Source organism: Podarcis muralis, chromosome 13, assembly GCF_964188315.1.
Source record: "Podarcis muralis chromosome 13, rPodMur119.hap1.1, whole genome shotgun sequence".
NCBI lineage: Eukaryota > Metazoa > Chordata > Lepidosauria > Squamata > Lacertidae > Podarcis > Podarcis muralis.
In genome coordinates, this window is record NC_135667.1 from 26,396,148 (window position 1) to 26,424,073 (window position 27,926).

The following is a 27,926-nucleotide window of genomic DNA, read 5'->3' on the forward strand; positions in this document are numbered from 1 at the left end:
TTTTCTTCCTGTCTAGCAGGCGCTGCTACAGTCTATGGCTGGTTGCTGTTGAAGGACAGGAATAAATTTTCCTGCATTGGCAGGTTTTGTCTTCCCCGTAGCAATTTGTCGCAACTTTGGCAGTTATGGCCTTGGGTGGAATCCTTTAGTCTTTTCTTCCCTATATCGGGGGGGGGGGGCGTGAAGTAGTGACTCACCCCCCTGCATCAGTGATTCCAGGGTCCCCTCTTAAAGGGGTTATATATATGGGTGTCACCGGCCATACACTGAAAGGTCATCAGTGAACTACCCTGCATGTGGGGATATGGGCTGGGCTGCCTGCTACACTTATGTCTCGCAGAATACCCCCATATCCCATTTTCCCTGATGTGCCCCAGTTTCCCCCAGCTGGGGGGCTGTGAGGGATACATGCCCAAGGCCTAAGCCAAGGTCTTCCTACATTTGGAAATTTAATAAAGTTGTGGCCTAACTTCAATTCCATATAAAGTTTACAGAGTCATTATTACTTCCTTATGATCGCTGGGGGCTGGGGCTGTTGCCACCTGGTCACACAATGATGTCCATTCAATAACTGGCATAGTTTGCTCCCTTTTATTTTCATCCCATTGTCTCCAATGAGAAGGAGACTTCCTTTAAAATCCTCCACTAAATATCAGGAAAGGTGCTTTCATTTTCATCTTTGCAGCAAGAGTCCAGAAGGATATTGGATAAGGTAAACAGGCTCCACCCTTTCCCTCATACTTGGACTGTAACCTAAGAAAGTCAACATTTTCAGAAGAGTTTGCTGCTAATGTTTTGTTTCACCCCACACTAATCATTGTAGAATGTCAAGCTCGCTAATCGTATTTGGTGAAATGCTCCCCACCCCCTTCGCTACTCACAAATAGTATGAATAACTTCAAGATACCCTTTTCCCCTCAACCCTACTTTGATGATCAGAAATGGAATTTTTGCAGGACCTCAAACACAATACTTTCTAAAGAAGTTATTTTACTATGAGCCATGGTTTGGTGCATAATGGCGTGTTATCGAGTGATGTGTACAGGTGCACATCTTGCTTTATGTTTGAGAATCATTACGTTAGGGCACGCATCCCAAATATTGTTGTGCTGTCATTGTTCTTTCACAAGATATTGAAGATCCAGAATTCCTCAGATTTTGTATCTGAATGTAAAGTGTGCATGTGCGTTCATCTTTCAGTCAACCCTTAGGCTGGTTTGCTTAATGTGTGCCAGTTACTGTGGGTTTCAATACTGAAGGAAGTGCTTGCAGGTTTCAGCCAAGGGAGCTTCGTGTATTTTTTAATGGAAAGACAAAACATTTATTTATTTAGACTGAAATCCTATTTTTAAAAAATATATGGGAATAAATCATAGACTCCAAGAACTACAGAGTTAGAAAGGACCATGAGAGTCATCCAGTTCAACCCCTTGCAATGTAGGAATCTTTTGCCTGATGTGGGACTTGAACCTGCCACAATCCTGAGATTAAGAGTCTCATGCTCTACCAACATAACTATGCACAGGACTCTAAAGTCTGTTGACTCTAACGAGTTCTACTTCTAAGCAGATATGTATGGTAAAATTGCAAAGGGTTACAGCTGAAGAATGGCTGCATGGAAAGCACAGAACATTGCTGTTTTACAGTGACACTGAAAATTTAAGCACATTGAACTTAATACATTATAATTTGATTCACCTTAGAGGTGGGAATCGCTTTCTCTGTCAAGAGTGACATTTCTTCAGGGGTAATCTGTCATAGCCCCCCCCCCCCATATGTTGGAGCCCCCACTTGTTTCTGGAATCTTCTCCTTCAATATCTGTAATCTCTCCTTGCCATTGAAATGTATTTGGTGTAAGAAAGCAATGCTACTATTTTGTAGTATCACATTTTTCTACCCAGCAATTTTCTCAGGGACACTTTCACTTCCCTGTTTCTCAGGCTATATATGATTGGGTTACACATAGGAACTAAAATGGTATAGAACAAGGAAAGCAACTTATTAATGTCTTCTGTCTCCTTTGACCTAGGACTCAAATATACAATAGTTGCTGAGCCATAAAAGAGAGATACGACAATAAGGTGTGAGGAGCAAGTGGAGAACACTTTCTTCCGACCGTCTGCTGAAGGCATCTTCAGAATAGCAGAAATTATTTTCACATAAGAAGCAAAGATAAGGGAAAAAGGGATGATCAAGAAAACTACGGCAGCTGCAAACACAATTAACTGGTTAACATTGGTGTCAGCGCAGGCCAGATCAAGCAGTGGGGGTACATCACAGAATAAGTTATTAATTTCATGAGAGTCACAAAAGGGCAAGGTGAACACTAGATATATTTGCCCTGCATGTATGGACATGTTGACAACCAATGATCCAGTGATGAGTACCAAACAGAATTGCTTGTTCATGATGAGCATATAATGCAAGGGGTTACATATGGCTACATATCGGTCATAAGCCATGGCAGTCAATAGGAAACACTCTGTGCCTCCTAGTATAAGTAGGAAGTAGATCTGGGTAGCACAGCCAATGAATGAAATGTTGCTCTTTTCTGCCACTACATTGGCCGCCATATTCGGCACAGTGACTGAGGTGTAGCAGATCTCCAGGAAAGACAGGTTCCTCAAAAAGAAATACATAGGAGTGTGAAGGGCAGGGTCGGATATTGTAACATAAATGATTAGTCCATTTCCAATTAGAATGCCTGAATATGTGATCAGGAACACAGAAAAGAGCAAACCTTGGAGATCTGGGAGATTTGAGTATCCAAGGAGAATGAAGTCAGAAAACGCAGTGTGATTATCTCGTGCCATATTTGGATCCCTTTAGTCTGAAGAGATGAGAATGACAGAAAAAAGAATCAGTCAGCCCAAACAGAATTGTTTTACAGTTCCCTTTATCAAAACCTCAGCTACTACAAAGTCCATATTAATCATTTTTGATTAATATGATTTATCAATCATTGTGTCATGTAAGCCCAGAAACAAAATTCATGCCCACACTCAAGTATTTGCTGAAGTGGCCATTCTCTGCATCCTGACATAGGTGCATGCTAGGCTAACCCGCAGTGGTAAAAATGCTTCTTTCTGTAAGCCCCAGTTGTTCATTCCATCTTCCCTATTTTTAGCTCTCATCCCCATGCCACATGAAAATAATTTTGTTCCTGGTGGCTTTCCATTAAGTTTAGGACATTCGGCTGATTGTGTTTTAGTTACCTGCCATGCTTTTGTGGCTGTTGGTATGGTTGAATGTATTTAACTGCTTTACTGTTGATTGTTTTACTGTGTCTTGAATGTTATTAGTTCATCTCAGGACTGTGTTGCTAAGTAGAAAGTTTAGCTATAAAGCATCTGAATAAATAATCCTGTACTAGGAATTCTGACATATCATGCTTTATCTGATTATTTGATCACAAAACTGAGGATTTTTTTATGCTGAGGTCTTGTAAGCTTCATGGGTTGTGCAGATTCAATCTTTCTATGTGTACATTCTGTACATTGGCTTCCACACAATCCCATTTTATCAGTCTTGGGAATCCATATTCTAACACAGAAAAAAGTTCCATTCTCCAGAACAGAACAAAATTTCACATAGACAGGGCTAAGATAAATTGCTCAATTATGAGTTTACAAAATGAACATTATTAATATTGCATTCCTCTTTATATAATTAAATATTTCAAATATTTATTTTAATTGGCATTTGACCCAAGAACAGAATATATGCCTTAGATTATTCATTGCTATTCTGTCACTTGCCATCCAAAACAGTGTCTGGAGGTCTGTAGATGCTGTACAGATTTATTCATTTTTCTTTTGTTCCCACTGTCACTCCTACACTACTTTCCGATTTCTTCTTCTCTTGTGCATGCAAGTATTTCCTGCACCCTTAAAAATAAAAGGGGCAACATGCAACAATAAATGTTACAAGACCAGCCTTAGGTCACAATCCAAACTTCAGATGCTTCTTGGTTGGGCTTTACATGATGGCAGGGATTAATGGAGCCACGGCTGCATCTGCAGCCCTGACAAGAGTTGCTGTAGGAGTTGGATCCAAACTGGGCCTGTGTCAGGGGCTGGTCTGAATTGGAAGATGGGGGAATGCAATTGCAGGAAGATCAGCTTCTAACAGGAGGGAACATATTCGCTCCCACTGCTTATGCTGTCCACCACATTGCTATGGCATTGCTACATATATTTCCTAAGGAAGTATGGTTTAGAAATATCTAAATAACTGAAGTGGCAGCCTGGATGGAGGTAGCTAAAAATTCGAAATTAGAGAAAGTGTAAACAATTGATGCTTGGTCAAATAGATAAAACAATAGCAAAGAAATTGTTTTTTACACTGAAACTAGTCAAAGGAAAATCTAAGCTACTGGACTTTCATGTGGTCTGGCGTCCACTTAGGGCTTATATCCCAATGTGTGAACAACAGCTGAATATGTCACAAGCTTTCCTTCAACTATGGAATGAACCATGATGTTTCCTTGCTTGCTTTGACATATAAAAGACTCAATTTTCTACCCATATCCAGATTGGTAAAATAGACAAGAGAAGTATAATTACACTAAGTGATTCATTTAGAATGAGGGAACAGTGGCAGGGTGTTTCTTATCCCTGTTTGTATTATTCTGCTGTTCTTTCTACCCCAATCTATGTATTTTAGAAATATTTTTTATAATAAAGTCAAAATAAATAAACCATCATGACAACTAGTTTTTGAATCAACTGCTTCAATCTGCTGAACTGGCATTGTTACAGGTGTTACAAAATACAAATTGTTTTAACTACTTTTAAAAAGGGAATATCATGCTTTTGGCTATGTTCGGTCTTAGTTATAGTTCTGGTTTAATTCTGAACTGGATGTTTCTTTCTTTTAATATTTGCTGGAAGACTGTTTTATTAATTTGTTTCTGATTGTGTGGCATATTGGCGTTCTATGGAAGATGCCTTAAGAGAGTCTTTTCACTTAAGGGAAGCATATAAATGTTTTAAATAGATAGATAAATAAATATTTAGTTCTGTGAGCTCTATGCCCAGAGAAATGTGCATACGTTTGGAAGCTTGAAGAACACAACAGAAGGAATCTACTTGTCTATAAGTTATGTGAAATGGAAAAGAAAAGAAAGACTCAGAGTGATTGAAAACACTTCTGAAACCCTGATGCAAATATACAGTTAAGCAGAACAAAAGTATCATCTTACCTGTGTTGTGAGTAAAGAGTTTCATTTCAACATTTTATTTCCTTGAGGGTCCATAAGAATGCATCATTTTGCTCAAAGAGAAAAGCAACTCATTCTGAATGTACATTTTACAAACCAACCATTTAGATATTTTAAATACATTTGACAGTTATGTTAATCCAAAGGGATAAGTTTGAGAAAGACACTTAAAAATGATATGCAATTATATATTTGTATACATACACATATTTAGAAATGCAATTGTGGGTGTTATCTAGGGAAATTGTCTCAACTGTAATGGACTTTCATTAGAAAACGTCTAATTAAATTTTGGCAATAGGAAGCGGTTTCTTTAGGTAACTTTTCCTGAAAACTCTAACTCTGATGTGAGAAATCTAGGAGCCTTGATATAGGTTACCCGGAAGTAAGGGTACACATACGTTTGTAATCATGTCAATTTTCAAAGCAAATTAAATAGCCTTAAAAGAAATGTGCTTCACCTATTCAAACACCCTCCCATCAACTTCCCATGGGAATAATTCCAGGAGAAAGAGAGAGGCAGACAATGACCACCTCAGAGCTTCTTCCAGCTAAACTACCCTCCCTCAACAACACACAGGACCATGTACCATCAACTGTCCAGTGAGAATTATTCCAGGAGGCAAAAGGCCACCCCAGAGACTGCTTCAGTGGAACTTCCTTCTTTCCCCCTCACAGGTCTATTTCTATAAAATGTCAAAATGAGAGTACCCCTAAACATTTTTTATATATATAGAAAAAAGCACTGAGTAAATCCATCCATCAATCTCCCACAAATGTCTCCATGAAGGAGGTGTTTGGTGAGAATGAGAGTCAAAATGAGAGTACCCCTAAACATTTTTTATATATATAGAAAAAAGCACTGAGTAAATCCATCCATCAATCTCCCACAAATGTCTCCATGAAGGAGGTGTTTGGTGAACCATCACAGGAGATGAATGATAAAACTGAAAGGGCCCTTTCTGCCCACATCAAACTCTGTTTTATTGCAATTCCTCTTTATATTTTAATCAGCAACAATTTTATTTGTTATTGTTCTTTGCTGCTTTAGGAACCCTTGGTGGAAAGACAAGCCATTGAGTTGTGTAGCTTACTGAGAAACAATGGGTATGGAAAGGTCACAAATCATATTGCCAGAAGCAGGGAAGTGGTAGAGGCATTGCAAGGGATAGGGGAGTGAAAAACAGTTGCTAAAGTGCCCAACAAGTTTAATTGTTGGCTGTCACTTTTGGGGGGAAGGGAGGGAAGAAGAAGTATAAATTTCAGGTAGGATTGCCATATTTTGAGGAGCAAAAAAGAGGACACATTTGCCGACTTCAACTTTTAACTATGGATCGCTATGACGACTCTACCCATGAAAAAGAGGATGTGGCCTGGAAAAAAGAGGACATATGGCAACCCTAATCTTCCTTATTATCAGCTGAAAAAAATATACCATTATGGCTTTCTAAAATTTAGGATGCTATTATGCCGCCCCAGATGATGAAAATTTTATTTTCTGAAACTGTTTTGGCGACAACAAAATATTTTTAGTACATTCAAAACATTGTATCACATTTTTTTCCTCAGCAATTTCATCAGGGAAGCCTTCACTTCCCTGTTTCTCAGGCTATATATGATTGGGTTAAACATAGGAACTAAAATGGTATACAACAAGGAAAGCGACTTATTAATGTCTTCTGTCTCCTTTGACCTAGGACTCAAATATACAATAGTTGCTGAGCCATAAAAGAGAGATACCACAATGATGTGTGAGGAACAAGTAGAAAACACTTTCTTCCGACTTTCCGCTGAAGGCATCTTCAGAATAGCAGAGATTATTTTGACATAAGAGGCAAGGATAAGGAAAAAGGGCATGATTACCAAAAGCATGGCAGCTACAAACACACTTGTTTTATTAATGTTGGTATCAGCACAGGCTAACTCAAGCAATGGGGGGATATCGCAGAATAAACTGTTGATTTCACGAGAGTCACAAAAGGGCAGAATGAACACTAGATAGGTCTGTCCTACGTGTATTGGCATATTGACAGCCAATGCTCCAGCAATGAGACCTAAACAGAATTGTTTGCTCATGATGAGTTTATAATGTAAAGGGTTACAGATGGCCACATATCGGTCGTAAGCCATGGCAGCGAGAAGCAAGCACTCAGTGCCTCCTAGTAAAAGCAAGAAATAGATCTGGGCAGCACAGCCATAGAATGAAATGCCCTTGTTTTCCACAATGAAATTGACCAGCATCTTTGGAAGGGTGACTGAGGTGTAGCAGATCTCCAGAAAAGACAGGTTCTTCAAGAAGAAATACATAGGGGTGTGAAGGGCAAGGTCAGTTTCAGTAATGCAGATGATTAGTCCATTTCCTATCAGAATTTCTGTATAGATGAATAGGAACACCAGAAAGAGCAAACCTTGGAGATCTGGGAGATCTGAGTATCCAAGGAGAATGAAGTCAGAAAATGCAGTGTGATTTTCTTGTGCCATATTTGGTCTAAAGAGATAGTCATGACAGAGAAGACACATTAACCAGTGCAAGCAAAATTTCTATATACTTCCCCTACTCACATATTGTTTTCTTCAAAGCTGCCAGCATAGGGATGCAGAACCTGTGGCTCTTCAGATGTTGTTGTACTCCAGGTCCTATCAGCACGAACCACTATGAGCAAATGTCAAGGAAGATGGGAACTGGAGTTCAACAGCATCAAGAGTGTGTGTGTGTGCAGCTTTCCCATTCCTTTGCTAGAGTGTTCAGACTTATTTATTATTTTATGATGTAGGCCTATATAGAAAATCCATGCCCACACCCTAAAATCTGGTGTAGAGGCTCTTCTCCCCATCCTAATGTAAGTGGGTGCTGGATTGTTTTGGAGCCATGAGCAGAACTTCTGTAGCTACTCCCTGGTTTTTCAACTGCTCCTCGCTGCTGCCCTATATATTTTTTACTTTCTACTACCTGGCTAAGTGAAGAGAATGCAGTTTAGGTTGGCTTTTCATTAGGTTTGGCATTTTATGCTGATTCTGTTTTAGTTATCTGCTTGGCTGTTTATGTTTTGGGGAATTTAACTGATCCGTTTATCATTGTTTTACTGTATGTCTGAATTTTGTTACCCACCTTGATCACCATGGTGGTAAGAGGCTTTTCTGTAGCCCAATAATGAATGTTGGAAACATTATGCTTTTATCTGTTAGTGGTCATACCTAGGGGTTGGCTAGGCTGGCCACTGCCAAGGGCGCAGTTCTGGTGTGCAGTGGCGTAGCGTGGGTTGTCAGCACCCGGGGCAAGGCAAGTAATTTGCGCCCCCTAACCCGTGGATTTGCGCCCCCTAACTCGTGGATTTGCGCCCCCTAACCCGTGGATTTGCCCTAACCCCAGATGTTGCGCCCGGTGCGGCCGGCCCCCCCTGCACCCCCCATGCTACGCCACTGCTGGTGTGTGTGCCAAAATCAAAGTATCACAGAACTATAGAATTATAAAAGTCGGGAGTGACCTTGGAAGTAACCTTGGAGGTCATTTGTTTCAACCTTCTGCTCAGTGCAGGAGGTACAATGTAGAATGCACAATGAAGGATACAAGTGCAGAATCCCTGAGAGATGGTTGCCCAGCCTCTGTTTAAAATGATGACAAAGCTAGGTGAAAATGAAATACATGAGCAAAGACCCAAGAATGCAGATGAGGGAGATGAGGGGCACCAGGAACCACATCCGAGTTCTTTAACCTGAGAGTCTGGAGAGGCAAAGTTCAATCCAGTATTGGAAATGGAGCAGGGAAGGAAATGTTATTGTAGCTACAAGAACAGCTTTGACCCTTTTAGAAATATTCCAGACCCTCTCCCTGAATGTTTAATTTTAATTTGTAAAATCATGTCTGTGGCCTTTTACTTTTGGATATTTAAGGGAAAGCATGTGGACAGGCAATTACTCCTTAAGAAATTAACTTATTCCTCCCTTCAGGTGTACTGGCCAATGCATGCAAAATGTTCAGGTGGCCACTCACAAAGTTGCTGACCAGACCTGCCTTGCTTCAACAAGGTGGTGGACTCATGTGGCTTCACATCATATCCCAGGAGCATAAGCACTTACATATATACTTTGTAAAAAGCTATTTTCCTCCCCCCAAAAGTGATCTAGTGAAATTACTTTAAACTTGTTAAACTACATGGATGTTTTGTTCAAAGCTTACTTGTTCCGTCTCTCTTGAGTCTCCAATCTCCACTGGCCCGTCTCACCATAAGCATTTCCTGTTACAGACTACCCAGGAAGGATCAAAGGTAGCTCTGCTCAAATTGAAGGGAGCAGAAAGTTAGTCAGAGTCGGGGCTTTCCTACTCTGGAGTGGAAGGGAGGCAAGAGAGCAAACAGAGAATCAGTTTATCTTTGTTCTCATTATATTCACGTTTACTTGATCAGATGGGAGGTGCCAATTAGAAGCAGAAGGGAGCATATCTCTGTTGATTACATCACCTCTTTCTGTGCTATGCAATCACCACATCATGCACCAATGTCTACCTAGTCAAAAACTCAATGACATTCTTTCTAGAATGCTAGTTACTGTATGATTCACTTACATACGAACATATGAAACTGCATCACACCATATTGGAACATTGGGCCCTTTAGCTCACTACAGCCTACACAGACTGGCTGTCCAGGGTCTCACATAGGAGTCTTTCCCCAGGCCTACCTGGAGATGCTGTGGTTTGAACCTCGGAGCTTTGGCCTGCATAGCATGGGCACTGAGAAACAGTCCTTAACCAGCATAGTCTAATATTGCAGACTAGGTTCTACCGTGGGAACATAGCCAGCCCTACTCACTCTCTCACACACATGTGTGTGTGTGCGCATGCACATGAGGGAGAGGTGGACATAGTCTCTGCTTCACAAGATGATCCATGCAAATCAACTGAGAAGGAAGATCTATTGCCTGCACTCCATTCATCAAATGATTTTACTACCACCACCACCAAATGGATGGAGTCTTGGGAGACATTTAACAAAATAATGTTTGAGCACCCCAAATGTGCATTACAACCTCTGGACTATAGAATCATAGTAAAGGAAGTGATTCCCCCAAGTGTTGCTGTTTACAAAGAATTGTGTGGTATGGCACTCTAAGGTCTTCCCTGATCTTCATTCACACAATCAACCACTGTATCATTAAGAACAGCTCTGTGACCGCCTGAAAGTGGTCATAATGTGCAGTGACTTCCTGGGGATGTGTATGAGGGGGGCGGGGGGAGCGGTGGCAATGGCTGCTGACATGTACCCAGATATATTTCCCCCTCTCCATACAAGGACACTGTATACACAGTGATGCATCCATCCCAAACTGTGATATCCCATCCCCTCATGTAATCAAAGAAAATAACTCTTTCTTTTTTATTATACATATTTATTCACATTGTGATTTTAAATTATTGCAAGCTGCCCTTGTATAGAAACAAAACGGGTGGGCTAGTAATCTGTATGTAAATCAGGTATGGCTATCTCGTGGCCCATATTTGGCCACAGGAGGTTTTCATGACCCACAGAGACTAAACCTCCCCCCCCCCCCAATTCTGCATACTTTACAGCAGCCACTAAAGCAGCTGTGAAGAGTTTGGATTTGATATCCCGCTTTATCACTACACGAAGGAGTCTCAAAGCTGCTAACATTCTCCTTTCCCTTCCTCCCCCACAACAAACACTCTGTGAGGTGAGTGGGGCTGAGAGACTTTAAAGAAGTGTGACTAGCCCAAGATCACCCAGCAGCTGCATGTGGAGGAGCGGAGAAGCGAACCCGGTTCCCCAGATTATGAGTCCACCGCTCTTAACCACTACACTACACTGGCTCTCTGTAGCGGATTTAGGGGAGTGGAACCAGTTCTACTGCATTGTGCGCCAAGCCTAGGGGGCACCACAGACTGTTGTAACTATGTTGAAGTGAAGTGAGCAGAACAGAAGGCGAGAGGTGCAAGAGGGGCGGGACCAAATTTTAACTTCACACAGGGTGCCACTGAATTTGAAAGACCAAAGTCCGCCCTTGACAGCAGCAGGTCAAGCACTTTTTGCAGAACAAGCATTGTCATTTTTAACTTCCACATTGTTTCTGAGAACCCTTGAGTGTCTTGCTGCTATTTGGGGGTGATTTTCCCCAAGATCCTTTGGGTTATTTCCCTCCAAAATCAGTGTGCATGACCCTCAATGGCACTGTTTATTTTCATGTTCAAAGGCCTCCCATTGCCCTTTGTGAACTCTCATTGTTTGTCTTCAGGCACTAACAAAGCTCCATGGTTAGGTGTGGTGCTTCAGCTGTCAAAGAGAGGTGCACTTAAACATGAGATACCAAATGCATTATGCATCACTGGAGTGTTCTTTGGACAAAGCAAAATATTGTATCCTGCAGGTGACGCCAACTGAAACACACTTAGTAGTGAGCAAAGTGCTCTGTGATATAATTGAGGATCAGTGTTAGAGGAAATGAATGCAGAGGGGAAATGAGAGTTATTAAGGATGTGGAAAGGCAATGTAAATGGATTGAGTTGACTTCCACATTGAGTGGGCTTCTGGATTTCTCAGGAATGCTCCTTGCTTTTAAGTAAGAGTAGCTGAAACATAAATTGTTGTCTTTTTTCCCTTCCCCTCCCCCCTTTTTGAGTGCTTGTCTTTTCTATAGCTGCGTGCCCCTGTATGTCCATTTGTGTGTGAGAGAGGGCTTTTGCTTTTCCTGCACTCCCCCCTTGGAAATTGTTCCAATCTTTGACATTCCTCCATTTCAAGAAAGTCCAGGCGCTGTGCAGGTGGAAAGGGCAGGCAAGACAGTGATGGCAAAGAGCAAGCCCACTAGACACAGCAAGCAATTAATTCCAGCTAGTCATAGGTTTGAGTTTTGTTTGTGTCTGAAGGCAATTTCTGTTCTCCTTAATGGATGGAGAATGGTAAAAGGGGGGATTTTTTGTTACACCACTGCAAACCCCTCAAAAACACTACTTGCTTACCACAAGATTTGTAGGGCTGACACATCAGAACTGTGCTAATGATTGACAGGCCATTACCTCTTCCAGAGCACCATGGGGATTTCTAGTTCTTTGAGAAGAAATGAAATTTCTAGCAGAAAAGTTCTCTGTGTCTTTCTCACCAAATTGCAGTTCATGTGATTCTTTATGGAAGTCATGACAGAACACACTTTGTTATTTTGTCTAGTCATTCATCCACCTGTTCCACTCAGCCTCAATCAGCATAGCTAATGGTCATAGATAGTGGCAGTTATTCAATATCTGAAGGGTCGTAGTTTCTTAACCAATGTCTAAGGAAATGATAGAAAGCATTAAAACAAATATTGCATTTACAATGTCTAACTGTTAGAAGGAACAAAATTACAAACCACCTCATCAATGTTCATGCTTGATATGCAAGATATGTCTTAGCCTGCCTATTATCGTTTTAAGGACTCCTTTCACTTCCTTATTTATCAGGCTATAGATAATAGGGTTTAACATTGGGGTCACCACTGCATAGAGAAGGGTCATTAATTTATTATTCCTACTTCCCATTTCCATAGAACACAGAGACCACCATCAGGTGGGACGAGCAAGTGGAGAATGCTTTGCTCCTGCCCTCGGCAGAAGGCATTGCGAGAATAGCAGAAATTATATGAATATATGAAATAAGGATCAGCAAGAAAAGGAACAACACCACAAAAGTAGCAACCACCAAAAGTTCAATCTCATTTCCAGAGGTGCCCCCACAGGCCAGCTTGATTAACGGCACAATGTCACAGAAGAAGTGGTCAATTGTGTTGGAGTGACAGAAAGTTAACCTGAGCATCAACATGGCCTGTATGAAAGCTATGATGGTCCCACCAAACCATGAACCAGCTACTAGTCCTATACACACCCTCTGGCTCATCATTAGGAAGTAACGCAAGGGGTGACATATTGCTACATAGTGATCATATGCCATGGCTGTCAAAAGGAAGGACTCAGCAGTTCCTGAAAGAGCAAAGAAGTACATCTGCAGAAGGCATCCAGGGTAGGAGATGCTTCTGGTGTCCAACATAAAGTTAGCCAACATCTTGGGCACAGTGACTGAAGTGTAGCAGACCTGTTTACTTTTTTATTTTATTTATTAAATTTGTATACTGCCCTTCATCCAAAGATCTCAGGGTGGTTCACAGCATAAAAATACAGACTAAACTACAAAGTATATAATAAAAAGAAGAGCAAAAACAAAGCAAAATAATGCCCCCTTTCCCAAACACATTTAAAAGGACATAGACTGTTAATCAGCCCAAGATCTGATGGAAGAGAAACATTTTTGCTTGGTGCCTAAAGATGCATAATAAAGGTGCCAGCTGAACCTCCCGGGGGAGAGTGTTCCACAATGACCGCTCCCCGCTTAAAACGCCCTTTGCGTGGACGCGCACAGCCCCTAGATCTGGAGTGGCTCCAACAGCATAGGCTTGGCTTTGCCTTCCCTCAGGTGGGATACCTGGAGGTCTCTGCCTACCTCAGTCAGTTGTCGAATCCCACCTGAGGGAAGCGTTGCCAAGGAGACCAGGCCAGGTAGGGGAGGGATTACCTGCCCACACAATAGAGGGAGGATCTTACCTGGGAATCCTCACTTGGCTCCAGAGCTTCTCCCACCCTACCCACCCTCAGTTAATGTCTTATTTTGCAGGTTAACTTTTCTTCACAGGTTTTGCAGGTTAACTTTTCTTCACAGGTTTGCGGGCGCTGCTACGTTAAGGTCGCTGTTAAAGGGCCGGAAAGGAATTTCCCTGCATTGGCAGGTTTCGCCTTTCCCGTAGCAAAACGTCACAACTTTGGCGGTATCAGGCCTTGGGCGGAATCCTTTAGTCCATCTTCCTCTTTGCGGCGGCGATACCAGGGTTCCCCATTAAAGGGGTTTCTGAAGGGAGACTTTGACCGTACGCCGAAAGGTCGTCATTGCTCTCCCCTGCGGCGGCGGCGTAACGGAGGCGGCTATCTCTGCTTGAACATATGTTCTCCAGAGTCGGCCCATCCCCCACACACACACTGGATAACCCTGATGCTCCCTAGGTCCCTGGCTGGGGACTGGGGAGGGAGAACGCCCAATGCCTGAGTCAAGGTCTACCCACATTTGAAATTTAATAAAGTTGTGGCCAATTTAATCCCATAGCACGTTGTCTTGAGTCGTTATTCCACATGACGGGGGGACCGCTCGGGATCTGGGGACTCTGCCTGTCCACGCAAATGAGGGGCCACTGCAGAAAAGGTCCATTCTCGTGCTGTCATTCTCTGGACCTAAAATGGAGCGGGCACATGGAGAAGGGCTTCAGATGATGACTGGGTTGGTTTACATGAGAGACGGTCTGTGAGGTCTTGCAGTTCTGAGCCATTAAGGCTTTATGGGTCTAAACCAGCACTTTGAATTGGACCCCAAAACTAAATGGCAGCCACTGTAGTTAGGGCAGGATTGGTGTACTATGCTCAAACCATGTTGCTCCAGTGAGCAACCAGGTTACTGAATTCTGCACCAACTGAAGTTCCCATACCATCCTCAGAAACAGTCCAGTGAAGCTGTTGTAGCAAGAGAGTTATATATTTCATTTAGAGCACACTCCAGGTAAAGCAAATCAAGTTTATGTCTCATTAATTTACCGGTAAATGACGTAACAAAACAAAACAAAAAAACAAGGACCAGTGTAACTTTCTTGCTGAAATCAATTTTTATATTTTAAAAACTTTATCCACCTGGATTCTGTCATTGTTTTCAGTGTTATTTTGTTTGTTTGTTTGTTTCCTCCTTTCCTTTCCTTTTACAATGTGTATAATTCTGTATACATACAGATACTAATGACCTGCAATACTTAGGTATGACATAGAATAGTAAAGAAAAGGTAGAATTAACTTTACAATCTAGAAAAAATATTTTTTCTGACCATCAGCCTCTTCAGATAATCTTTCACTTCTTTGTTCCTGAGGCTATAGATTAAAGGGTTCATCATAGGGCACACAACAGTGTAAAAAAATGAGAGCACTCTGCCAGTTTCCATTGAATAATCAGATTTAGGTCTTAAGTATGCTAAAACTCCAGCTCCATAGAACAGAGTTACCATTGTGATGTGAGAAGAACAAGTGGAGAAGGCTTTGCTTCTGCTGGTGGCAGAGGACATCTTCATGATAATAAGGAGGATATGGGTGTAGGAGATGAGAATAAGCATAAAGGGTAGCATTATGAAGACTACAGTGACAGTGAACATTATGATTTCATTCTTAAAAGTGTCTGAACAGGCAAGACTCAGAAGTGGTGGAAGGTCACAGAAGAAGTGGTTGATCCTGTTGGGCCCACAGAAAGGTAGAGTGAATATGAATGTTACTGGTACCAAAACCACCAGCACTCCAATGAGCCAGCAGGTCACAGAAATCTTCAGACAAATGGTCTTGTTCATAATGACTGTGTAATGCAAAGGGTGACATATCGCCACGTAGCGATCATACGCCATGGCAGCCAACAAGCAACATTCTGCTATTCCAAGGGAACCAAAGAAATACATTTGTGTGGCACAGCCAATGAATGAGATGCTCATGTCTTTTGACAGAAGATTTGAGAGCCATTTGGGGATTATTGTCGAGGTGTAACCAATCTCCAAGAAAGATAAATTCCGAAGGAAGAAATACATGGGGGAATGAAGAGCAGAATTGGTTAAAGTAGCAACGATGATGAAAGTGTTTCCCATCAAGATCATAAGGTACAAAGTCAGCACCAGAAGGAATAGGATGATCTTTATAGAATGTACATCAGTTAACGGCTCAAAAATGAATTGAGACACAGACGACTGGTTCCTACCATCCATGTTGATAGTTCAAAGCATTATCATCAAGATATTTTCCCTCATTGCAGAAAAACTCTTTTTCCCCCACAGCAGGTTGCATCTAATTTAAATAAGAAAAAAATGTAAATAAATAGTACCCAAATGCATGTTGATAGTGAATAATGACAGTAAACATTGTGCCTGCAGCAGCACTTGGGAGGGGGGCTGAAAAATGAAGCAAAGTTAGGTGTTTGAGGGCACTTTATTCCTCTTCAAATTGAAGTCTGATGCCAATAAAGTCAGATCAGGTCTCCCGCAAAGTCTCACACCACTTTGCTGTTTTGTTGTTTCTGTTTTATTTTGCTCCTTTTAGCTCTTTTCCCCTATGGCCGTGGGCTTTGGCAAAAAGAAAGCTGTCCAAAACATTGTCTGCAGAGCACCAAACGGTTCTGGATGATATTGTTGTTAAAGCAGAGCAGCAGGATTTTATTAGAAAGCTAAATGCTTCATTTTTAAGAATAATATAAAAAAGAGTCCATTCCTCTGTTTGAAAGGGCTAGGTATAGGAATTCTCAAGAGTTTTGCAGCACAGGCAATATTCGGTGTAAGCTCACCTTACCAGTCCTAATGGAAGACTTTCTTTCACTCCAGACACAGACAAGCACAAGAAAGCTAACCTGGTCATGTGAAGCAGCTAATGTTTTAGAAATGTGCAAGCAAGAATACATACCACTTGGTGCTGCCTAATTATTTTAAGCTAAGAAGAACAAGCTACAAACCCCTGCTCCCCATTTAGAAAATATGAAAGTAATGTGATTTTGGGAGTTTCAATTGAATCACCATTATTTACATTTCTTGATTGCTTTTAGCCATGACAAGTCAAAAGAATTTACAATATTTTAGGCAAAAAAAAAACCAATGCATACTGTCGCATGCTACCCCAATCTCTGAAAGGTGCGAGATTCCAGGAGTTTGAGGCACTTGCCCAGGATTCGGTTTCCTTGGAATGAGGGACAGCAGTGACGGTGGTGGCTGCATGATATATGGTTTACACATATATAAAACCTGAGCCTAAGCACCCCAGAAGGTTGTGCTTCTCCCATATTCACAGCCTTGGGATCAAACAGGAAACAAACATGGCTCTCACTCTCTGGCTTTTGTCTGCTTCTAGTCCAGCTCATACACACTCAACTGCCCTGGTTTTTGTTTTTCCTCACTACCAGCCAGGTACTCTTCTAGCACAAAGTCACTTCATTTGTTATACTAATGACCATACTTGTGGCCATTAACTCAACAAGAATATTGCTTGGCTGATTCAACAGTGCAATTCTCCATTGGATTTTTAACACTTGCAGGTCCCAGGACCCCAGAAATTAGAAGGGACTCAGGCACAACAATACATACATTAAAACCAGCATGTGTCATGTGCCTCATGTCCATAACTCTCCCAGGAAGGCTCACCTGGCTATTTAAATAATCTATGGCATTTTAAATGGGGGATATTTTTTGTTTGATGCTATGGTATATATTTTGTGTTCTTATATTGTAAATTACCCTATGATCCTCAGATGAAGGACGGTATAGAATTTTGATAAATAATAATAAATAAATACATAAATACATAAATAACCAATATTAGTTATTTCACTACCTGACATCATGATGATTAGAAAATACTTACCACAGTGTAAATCCACCAAGAGTGATTAGGCAGAGGAGTGAAGGACAAAACGCTCACAGTTCAGCCAAATGTGTTCTGAAGCAGAAACCACTATGTATTCTAGTGTCAGAAATGCTGGCTATTTCCAGGAACTATGTAGATGTGCATTCCATCTCAGAAATACATAATCCATATAATTTATATCAAGGCTTGAGGGACTCACTAACACTGAAATCCTATGCTTATCTATGCTCACAGGTAAGAGGGTATCAGACTACAGCATTAGCCTATGTCCAATCCATACAGTCTCCTGCAGTACTCCTGTGTTACCATTTCCCACTAGTATGCTAGTGGATGTTCCTAGTGGATGTTCCAAGATGAGCTGTGGGAGAAACACAAATATTAAGATACTTGACTTAATTATTTTAACTATTCAAAAATCGATGATATCTGTGGTACAACTCCAAGGCAAATGTGGTCAGGAAACCTATTACTAAAAATCTAGAAGGGCATGGTTATTTAAAATACACCTTAGTGTGAGGATTTCTACCTTTTATTTATCAGGGAAAGCAGGCTGTTTGGAAGAATCATCACCATATCCTTTCCCATAGTCGCTTTTCAACCTTTCTGGCATCTGTTGAGAGTGACCCTCTAGAGAGATAACTGATTAATTGTTTAGGATCTCCAAGAAAAATCATACATATATATTCCTTTGATGAGTTGAAAAAAATCATTGATCATCTGCCACATTCAAATCTTCAAATGGCTACAATGGACACTAGAGGTTCCAATATGTTCTTTTAGTTGCTTACAACTATTCACCATAATTGTTAAACAACTAAGTATTAGTATTGTTTACAGCAGATACTACTTAATATTTATTCATGTAGGATCAAACAGTAGCTTGTTCTGTTCAATCTTTCCACCAGCTATATTCCACTAGCTATATTCAAGATTACGATGTGAAGAAATGTGTGCATTGTTGATATAGACACTACTGGGGGCTACCACCCTTGCTCTCAGTGTGGTGTAGTGGTTAAGAGCAGTAGACTCGTAATCTGGGGAACTGGGTTCGCGTCTCCGCTCCTCCACATGCAGCTGCTGGGTGACCTTGGGCTAGTCACACTTCTCTGAAGCCTCTCAGCCCCACTCACCTCACAGAGTGTTTGTTGTGGGGGAGGAAGGGAAAGGAGAATGTTAGCCGCTTTGAGACTCCTTCGGGTAGTGATAAAGCGGGATATCAATTCCAAACTCCTCCTCCTCCTCCTCATTGCTTGCCAACCTGGCCTGCCCCCACCATCATTAAAACCCCTTTCTTTACACCTTGCCAAAATAAGCCATCCCCTCACTGATCAGGTGGTGCTGTGGTCTAAAACACTGAGCCTCTTGGGCTTGCCAATCAGAAGGTTTGCAGTTCAAATCCCCACAACGGATTGAGCTCCCATTGCTCTGTCCCAGCTTCTGCCAACCTAGCAGTTCGAAAGCATGCCAGTGCAAGTAGATAAATAGATACTGCTGCAGCAGGAAGGTGAACAGTGTTTCCGTGCACTCTGGTTTCCATCACAATGTTCTGTTGTGCCAGAAGCAGTTTAGTCATGCTGGCCACATGACCTGGAAAGCTGTCTGTGGACAAACACCAGCTCCTTTGGCCTGAAAGCGAGATGAGTGCTGCATCCCATAGTTGCCTTTGACTGGACTTAACCATCCAGGGGTCCTTTACCTTTACATTTTTTTTACCTTCAACCACCATCTCCTCACAACTCTGTCAACTCTCCAATACCCTTGCCGTTTCATCAATCCCCACCTCTTGAGCAGCTCCTTCAGACCCCCCCCCACCCCCTCACTGTTCTTTCCATGCCCTCAACCTCTCCAGCTCCTTTAATCCCCCTTCCTTTAATCCTCCATCCCCTTCAACCCCCATCCCATAAAAGCTCATTCAACTCCCCACACTAGCCTACCTGTCAAACTCAATCTTGTGGCCAAAGTTCTTCACTGTTTTAAAGGGCCTGCAGGTATCTGTTCTTTACATTAAATATGTGTTAGAAAGCAACAGACTGGCTTTCATTAGGCAGAACTCACTGGGACTCAGTTCTTTCTCAGAGAATGAGGGAGGTGTTCATGGTAAATTTTGACACTTCTTTTACTAGAAAAATAGCACTGCCTACAATTTTATATGAACCTTCAGAATGAGCCCTCCCAGCCTGTCAGATGGCAACATGTGTACTATATAAGAGGTAAGCAACCTTCAGGTTACCTTCAGGAGCTAAGTGCAAAATGGCAGCTGAAAGGGAACAACTACCGTCATTATCAGCTCAACCACGTAAACTTGTCACTGGGACGGTCTGTACATGCACGTACAAACCTATGTGCGAGTTACTCCAACTCAGGGACTGTACAGCAAAATTCTAACAGTGACCAGTGAAGCTGCATAAGTGTCAAAGGCAACCAGTTAATAAACCTATTTTACAAACTCTTCAGCTCCCAAGGCCAATCAGGTGAGAGTAAAAAAAAAAAACCATCCCTGACAACCAGTCACCAAACATGTTACCAACAAAAGACCTAACCCCAAGGGAGGGTAAACATGGAATTCTTGATTCGAGTAGGGCTACTGTTGTGAATTGGACCACCTTTTCTAGACCAGGCAGCCCCACATTTCCCAGAAGTCCAGTGATACTGTGGAGACTCCCAGGGAATCCTATGAGGCCTTCAACTACTGGGGGCTCACCACACAGGACATCCAAAGCACCTTGATCACAAAAGCTGTCAGCATACTGGGATTTCTCATAATAACCCTCTGTGACAGGCTACATCTAGACAGTGACAAAGTCAGGCCAGTGAACTTTATGGCCAATTGAGGATAGGAATCCATGTTTTTCTGTAGCCATAATCCAGCCTACAAAGCCATACAATCATTTTCCAGATCACTGTTCTGTGTCTGTTAGCTGACCCTAACAAACTAGACACAATGTGTGATGTACACCTGCTCCATAGAATAGACACAGACACACACACACACACACACACACACACACACCACAAGCATGTGGATCATCATAGTTGCCTGCATTTTAATTTCCCCCTTGGGGATGTGGATGGGGGACTGTTATGTCAAGATTCTGTGCTTCAAATTTATGATTAAACCACTGATGAAATCAACTTCTTTCTTATGGATGGATGGATGGATGGATGGATGGACGGATGGATGGATGACCTGGAAAATAATTTTATTTTTTCTTCCAATCTTCCAATCTTGTTCAATAAAATCTCATTTAAAAAATAAAGAAATCAGAATACATTTATTCATAGCATTTTAATTTGTTTAAATGAAAAACAAACAATTATGTTCTATGTAAAACTAAGAAGAAATCTACTACCTTTGTGCAGGAGGCACAACCTATGTCCTAATCATCCAATTAAATAAGAAGAGAGCAATTAAGGATTAATTAAGTCAAAAGCTAACAACTCTATGTTGCCACAAACACACAAGGCCCATTACCTCAGAAAGACCTTGTCAAATAAAGCCCCAAGGCACAAACTTCAACAGGCCACACCGGACTCATAATAAACAGCTGAAGTTGAAGACTGGAATACAATTGGGAGAGTTTACAATTAAAGGGAGGTTTGCCAATTACTCAGTATGATGAGGATTCGTCCTGTAATTAGAAGGCGCAGCTAATCTTACAAACATTTGTTTCATGTGTAAACTTTTTCCAAATAACTAAATATTGTCCTCTTACTTTATGAAAACATATATTGCTGTAACGGTTCTCCAATGTTTATTTTAATTGTAAAGAAACTAATTCCAATTCTCAGTCTTTAATAAACATCTACAACAACTCCAATTGGAAACATGATCTAATTAAAGGGACTAATAGCAGATTGCTCAAAGGCATAGCTAATGAAATCCTAGAGTTATAGGCCCCATTCCTCATGTTTTATATCTACAGAGCCAAAGTTTATATCTACAGTGTAAGGCGGACACATATTATTGGGACCCAGATATCCAGGGTGTAGGGCAGTCCAGGTTTCAATCCCATTACTATGAAAGAAAGAAAAAGAATCAATATTGTATATTATGCTTGACATTTATGGGAACTTATTTATCTATGAATTTCTTGTCCAGCTCTTCAAATATTGCCATAGTATTACTCCATTGGTCTATATTTGTAAAGTGTTAGGTCCAGATGTAGCTGTGCTTAGAACAGACCCACAGAAATAATGATTAACTTAAATATCCTTAAATTTAGTGGATCTGTTGTAAGCATTACTAAGTTTGGATACAACCCAAAATGCTTCCTGCCATGTTAGACCTTTTGATGCTTCAGATAGCATTTTATGTAAATGGGATTGAGATGGTTGGTTTTTGACCAAGCAGTATACAAGTCTTGTTCAATAAAATCACATTTAAAAAATGAGGAAATCATGTATTAAGACCAACTGAAAATTTGCAAAATATCAAGCTGTGTAGAATTTGAGAAAAGATGGGGGACTCTAATGGAATCATCATCACCATCAATCATCCAGTATTGGTTAGGGAAGAAATTTCATGTTCGTTCAGTTTCCCATTTGCCAGCCTTCATTTCTCTCCATTTCTGAATCACTTTGTTAATCACTTTGATTTATTATTTTCTAAAGTTGTTATAAAACTTCATTTTGGAAAATAAAAAAGGAAGTGCAGTGAAGTCCTACAGTCTTTGCCAATGCTTCATGTGAACTTTCTTTAATCTCATCACCAGTGAGTGAGAAGTGGAGTTACACCTTTTTGATGTCAGCATGGTATTGGGATTAGGTGAGGCAGGAGCAAAGGCTGGGCAACTCTAGATTGGTGACATACCTATAGGATGTTACTGCAAAGCTGGAGTTCCCCTAATTTCTCCACCACACAACTACATCCCCATCCTGGAGAAATCATTGTCAATGCACTGCCACAACAGTAGCACCACCACTCTGCCCTGCCCACCCCATGTTATGGATTCATGAGATTGTTTCAGCCACATCTTGAAAAAAGATATGGAAAACATGTATTTCTTCCATCATTTATTTATTTTCATGTGTACATTTGAATGCAACCTTCCTTTGATTAAGTCTCTCAGGGCCTCTTTCACCTTTTCATTTCTCAGGGTGTAGATAAAAGTGTTGAGGACAGGGGTTATCACCGCTGTTAAGATGCTCACCACTTTCTTGAGATCCAGGGATGATCCCTTTGATTGCCTCAGATACATGAATATGGCACTTCCGTAGTAGATGGAAGCCACAGTGATGTGGGCAACACAAGTGGAAAAGGCCTTCTTCTTCCCAGTAGCTGATGGGATTCTCAGCACCGCAGTGATGATAGAAATGTAGGACACTGTTGTTAATACCAAAGATCCCAGAAGTACAATTATAGCAATTATGAAATCTAGAAACTCAATATGGTGTGTACTGGAGCAAGAGAGAGCAAGGAGTGGTTCAATATCACAAAAGAAATTATTGATGATGTTAGAGCCACAGAATGATAGTTTTGATATAGCAGAAACAGGCCAAATCACAAAAATGAATCCTGCCAACCAACAAAAAAATGACAAGTCATGAGCAGAGCCTGAAGCTCATGATTGAAGCATAGCGTAGTGGATCGCATATTGCTACATAGCGATCAAAGGACATGACAGCCAGCAGTACAAACTCTGCCACTCCGAGGAAGAAATAGAGGAAGCACTGAGTTATGCAGCCATAAAATGATAATGTTTTTGTTCTTGAGAGAAGGTTAGAAAGTGTGACTGGGGTGATGGATAATGTAAATGCTATCTCCAGGATGGACAAGTTTAAGAGGAAGAAGTACATTGGCCTATGAAGACGAGAATCAACTAAAACCAGAACTGTAATGGTCAAGTTCCCCAACAATGACAATGCAAATACCAGTAAAAGCAGATAGAAGAAGATTATCACTAAGTGATTGGGAACTGGGATGCCCAGAAGAACAAACTCATCAAATGTGCTGTAGTTTTCTGGATGCACTTAGGTGCAAACTGCAAATAAGAAAGGATCAAAATGTCATGAAACAAAGGCAATTGATGAAATAATACTTTAAAAACAGAAAGTCCCACATCTTATCAGCTCTCTCAGAGAACTGACCTGCGCCTTCCTGGACAGCTATGAGTCCAAAATAACTCCCAGGCTGAGCACCTGGTCCTTCAGGGGCACAGTTGCCCCATTCATTATTATTTTTTATAGACATCTTTATTGGTTTTTCAATTAGTTTACAGCCATCCTTTTCATACACATCAATATTCATAATAAACAATTGGACACTATGAACATTCCAATGTTTAACATGTATGCATAAACTAAAGAGAAATTTAATATTATCTTACTTATCTACTTATTTTGTTGCTACTTTGTTTGCACCATATTTCCTTCCACCTCTTACTTGGGTCCTTGGAATTCTATGTTATATGCCTTTCCAATTGTATCTAAGATTCTATTTAAGCATGAAGAATCAAGCATAAACTTCTAGCACTATTTAAGAATTGTGGCAGCAACTAAATAAAGAAGTTTGAAAATAGTATGTTACAGTATGTTCTTTTAGGAAGAAGGTAAATGCTCATGAACCTAATAATTAGATACTGAGCAATTTTACTGCCAACACATTATTTTAACTAAAGTGAAGGAATTAAGAGTAGTGCATTAAACTTTAGCTTTGACTTTCCCACCCTCATTTAATAGTTTACAAACCAAGACATTTAGCTGATTTTCATCCTTCCTACAAGAATCTGGGAATGAAAATTTCCTTAGAAGCATTTTACCCTTCTTCTGAAATTAAAAGCAAAGTTCTGTGTTCTGTCAGTTCTTGGCTCAGAAACATCTCCACCTGATGAAACAGAACATGACTACAGTGACTCCAGTGTTTCAAAACTCAAACATCTAAGCAGGTTTCATCCCAGAGGGAGTAATCAGGCAATTTCACCCTAGGCAAAAAGTTGATTCACTTCCAAAGAGAATTTCAACTTTATATTTTCAAAATTATTATTCTTTTGATTAGTCCACTGAGTTGTGACTACAGAAAGACATTGTACTTCTATGGAGCAGTTTCCTGAAACAATCAGATGGGATTCTGGAATTCAAGGGATTCATACTCGTTCAGTGATTCATAAAATAAGTTTATTTGCGGATATGGAAAGGTGTCTGGTTTACAGTTAATTTTCCAAAACCAGAGATTTTGCCAGTAAAAACTGAGAGTCAGCATGGAGCTATTAAAGTCCAATTTGGTTATGGATAGTTAGGGAATAGCAGAAATATCTGGGGGTTATATTTTAGTTAATATAAATACATTAATCAAATTTATACATATTAATGAAATATTACTAAAACAGTATAAAACTATATGAATTAATTGGAAACATAAGTTGGTCATTAAATTCTACTCATAGTAGTCCTACTGAAATGGATGGACCAGTTGTCATGTCTGTTAATTTCAATGGGCCTACATATGACTAAGATTAGATGCAATCCTTTATCATTATTTGTACATTATGAGTGAAGAAAACTCTTTGTTCTAGGTCTCAACAATTCTAAGATACATTTTAAAAAAGAATCTGAGAAATAGGCATCTTCCTCTCACAAATGGACAAGCAGATACACAGCTTAGCGCGACTCCTGGATCTAGTGCTGTCGCTTGAGGCTCAGGTGGCCTTGGTGGCGCAGAATGCCTTCCGTCAGCTTTGGCTGGTGGCCCAGCTGCACCCCTATCTGTACAGGGATAGCCTAACTTCTATTGCCTATGCTCTAGTAACCAATTAGGTTAGGTTACAGCAATGCATTATACATAGGGCTGCTTCTGAAGATGGTTTGGAAACTTCATCTGGTGCAGAATTTAGTAGCCAGGTAGCTCACCAGGGCAAGACAGTTTGAGCATAGTACACCAGTCTTGAGGATCCAACTGCACTGGTTGCCAATTAGTTTCCAGGCCCAATTTAAAGCGCTGGTTTAGACCTATAAAGCCTTAAATGGCTCGGGACTGCAATACCTTAAGGACCGCCTCTCCTTGTATGAACAAACTTGGACCCTGAGACCATCACCTGACAATTATTTTCATGTGCCTACTGCACAGGAGGTCCAGAGGGTGGCAACACAAAATGGGTCTTTTCTGCAGTGGCTTCTCTTTTGTGTTATGCTCTCTTCAGGGATGTTTGCCTGCAACCTTCATTACATATCTTCAGGAGTCAGGCAAAAACGCTTCTCTTTAACCAAGCATTTGCCTTTGTCTGATTAACATTCTATGTCCTTTTAAATGTGTTTTTGGGAGGGGGTTATTAGTTTGTTGCTTTTTTGTCCTTTGTTCTGACTTCTCCTTTTTTATTTTTATATTGTGAACCACCTGTGATCTTCAGATGAAGGGTGGTATGCAAATTTAATAAATAAATATGCATAATTAGAAATAAATAAACTACATTTGGCATCTATCCCCCAGAATTAATATTTGCACTTAACATGTTTTTAGGAGATAAAACGAAATTGTTCCCCAGCTTCTGGAAGTTTAATAGATGGCAGACAAGCCAATTTCACAGACGCTGTCAAATTTCTGTAAAACCTCTGGTTTCATGCCACTGGGATAAGCAATCTTCATAAGTAATTAAATGGGCCAAGGAAGTGGAGAAAGCAGGCAATCAATAATATAGAATGAGGTTTGGAATTCGCCTCTTCTTTATTAACTTTCCACCAATAACAGGAAAACAATCTTTTTAATGTAAAGACAAAATGGTATCATTCACTGGCAAAATGTATTGTATTAACAAGTTAAGCTTCAAAATGTACTGTATTCGCCTCCACAGAAAAAGGCTTCCTTCGCACCCATATTCCTGGAAAAAATGTTGGGCTGAATTATTTGGTCCTGCTTGATATGTGGTTTTTTATTACATTAAATAACCAGGTATAACAACCAGCTGCAAATGTTCCTATATAGATCATCACTGGCCCCGTATCGATGGGTAGTCCCCCTCACAATTCTAATGCCCCTCATTAGTCTCATAGGAACATGTACAGATCCCATTGATACGTACTTTCCAAATCTCACAGCAGAACATTTTATCCCAAGAAACAAAAGCAAAACATTAAATATGAGAGATCATCGCAGCCACATCTAATTTATCAACTAAATTGTTGCAGTTTTCCAAACTGGATTCTCAAAGGCATTGGGCAAGGTGGGCATCTACCAAGGATTTTCCCCAAAGCTTCATTTACATCTTTGTTCCTTAGGCTGTATATGAGGGGGTTGACCATTGGAGTGAGGACAGTGTAAAAGAGAGAAAACACTTTGTCAAGATGCCTTAGGATGCTGACTTTTGGGAGCATATAGACCATTACGAGTGTTCCATAGAACAGGCTGACCACTGACAGGTGAGAGGAGCAGGTGGAAAATGCCTTTTTCCTTCCAGTAGTGGATGAGATTCTTAGGATCGTGGCTATGATATAAATGTATGAGGTCATGGTGAGCAGGAAAGGAGGCAAAGTGAATGTGCAGGCAAAAACAAAATTGGTGAGCTCCATCCAATAGGTGTCACTGCAGGAGAGCTTTAGCATGGGTTTTAAGTCACATATATAATGATCTATTTCATTGGGGCCACAGAAGAACAACCATGACATTGAAATGGTTGTAATGGTGCTGACCAAAAACCCACATACCCAAGACCCAGCTGAGAGCTGGAAGCACAACTGGCCATTCATGAGGGCTGCATAACGCAGTGGTTTACAAATGGCTAAGTACCTGTCATAAGACATTGCAGAAAGGAGATAGCATTCAGTTCCCGCTAGGCAAGCAAATACGTAATACTGCACAAAACAGCCTGCAAATGAAATCTCTTTCAAGCCGGTCAAGAAACTAGCCAGCATTCTTGGGAGAACAGCTGAGCTATAGCAGATTTCCAAGCAAGAGAGATTCCCCAAGAAGAAGTACATTGGAGTGTGAAGGCGTCGGTCAGTCACAATGAGCACGGTGATGAGAAGGTTCCCACACAGGGTCACCAAGTAAATAATCAGAAATACCAGGAAAAAAAGACCTTGCAGTTTAGGGAGATCCTCAAATCCTAGCAGGATAAATTCTGTGACAGTTGTTTGATTTCTCCATCCTGCTCTTCCCATAGGTTTCTTTCTGTGGGAGGATGAAATAAACCATCAGATCTCTTTGAGGAGGAGCAACAATTTAGTCAACAAAGCTAAGACAATGGAAGCTCAATTTCATCAGTCTCCTTCAACTGCTGCAGAAAGTGCAGAGAGAGATTTGCCTCACAGTAGGATATGTC

At 40.8% G+C, this 27,926-nt stretch overlaps 4 protein-coding genes and 1 pseudogene across 4 annotated transcripts; all 5 read right to left on the reverse strand.

Moving 5' to 3' along the window:
* Positions 1-1,884: 1,884 nt before the first annotated feature.
* On the reverse strand, positions 1,885-2,814 carry LOC114582387 (olfactory receptor 10AG1-like). The gene has a single exon (XM_028703366.2). It carries the CDS (start codon positions 2,812-2,814, stop codon positions 1,885-1,887), a length of 930 nt encoding a protein of 309 aa, XP_028559199.2.
* A 3,959-nt stretch (positions 2,815-6,773) lies between these two features.
* LOC114582376 (olfactory receptor 10AG1-like) lies at positions 6,774-7,703 on the reverse strand. The gene has a single exon (XM_028703349.2). The coding sequence runs from the start codon at positions 7,701-7,703 to the stop codon at positions 6,774-6,776; it is 930 nt and encodes a 309-aa protein (XP_028559182.2).
* A 7,386-nt stretch (positions 7,704-15,089) lies between these two features.
* Positions 15,090-16,034, reverse strand: LOC114582145 (olfactory receptor 10A4-like). The gene has a single exon (XM_028702938.2). It carries the CDS (start codon positions 16,032-16,034, stop codon positions 15,090-15,092), a length of 945 nt encoding a protein of 314 aa, XP_028558771.2.
* Positions 16,035-22,685: 6,651 nt separating this feature from the next.
* LOC114582144 (olfactory receptor 6M1-like) lies at positions 22,686-23,472 on the reverse strand (annotated as a pseudogene).
* A 3,303-nt stretch (positions 23,473-26,775) lies between these two features.
* LOC114582143 (olfactory receptor 5AR1-like) lies at positions 26,776-27,765 on the reverse strand. The gene has a single exon (XM_028702936.2). It carries the CDS (start codon positions 27,763-27,765, stop codon positions 26,776-26,778), a length of 990 nt encoding a protein of 329 aa, XP_028558769.2.
* Positions 27,766-27,926: the final 161 nt, after the last annotated feature.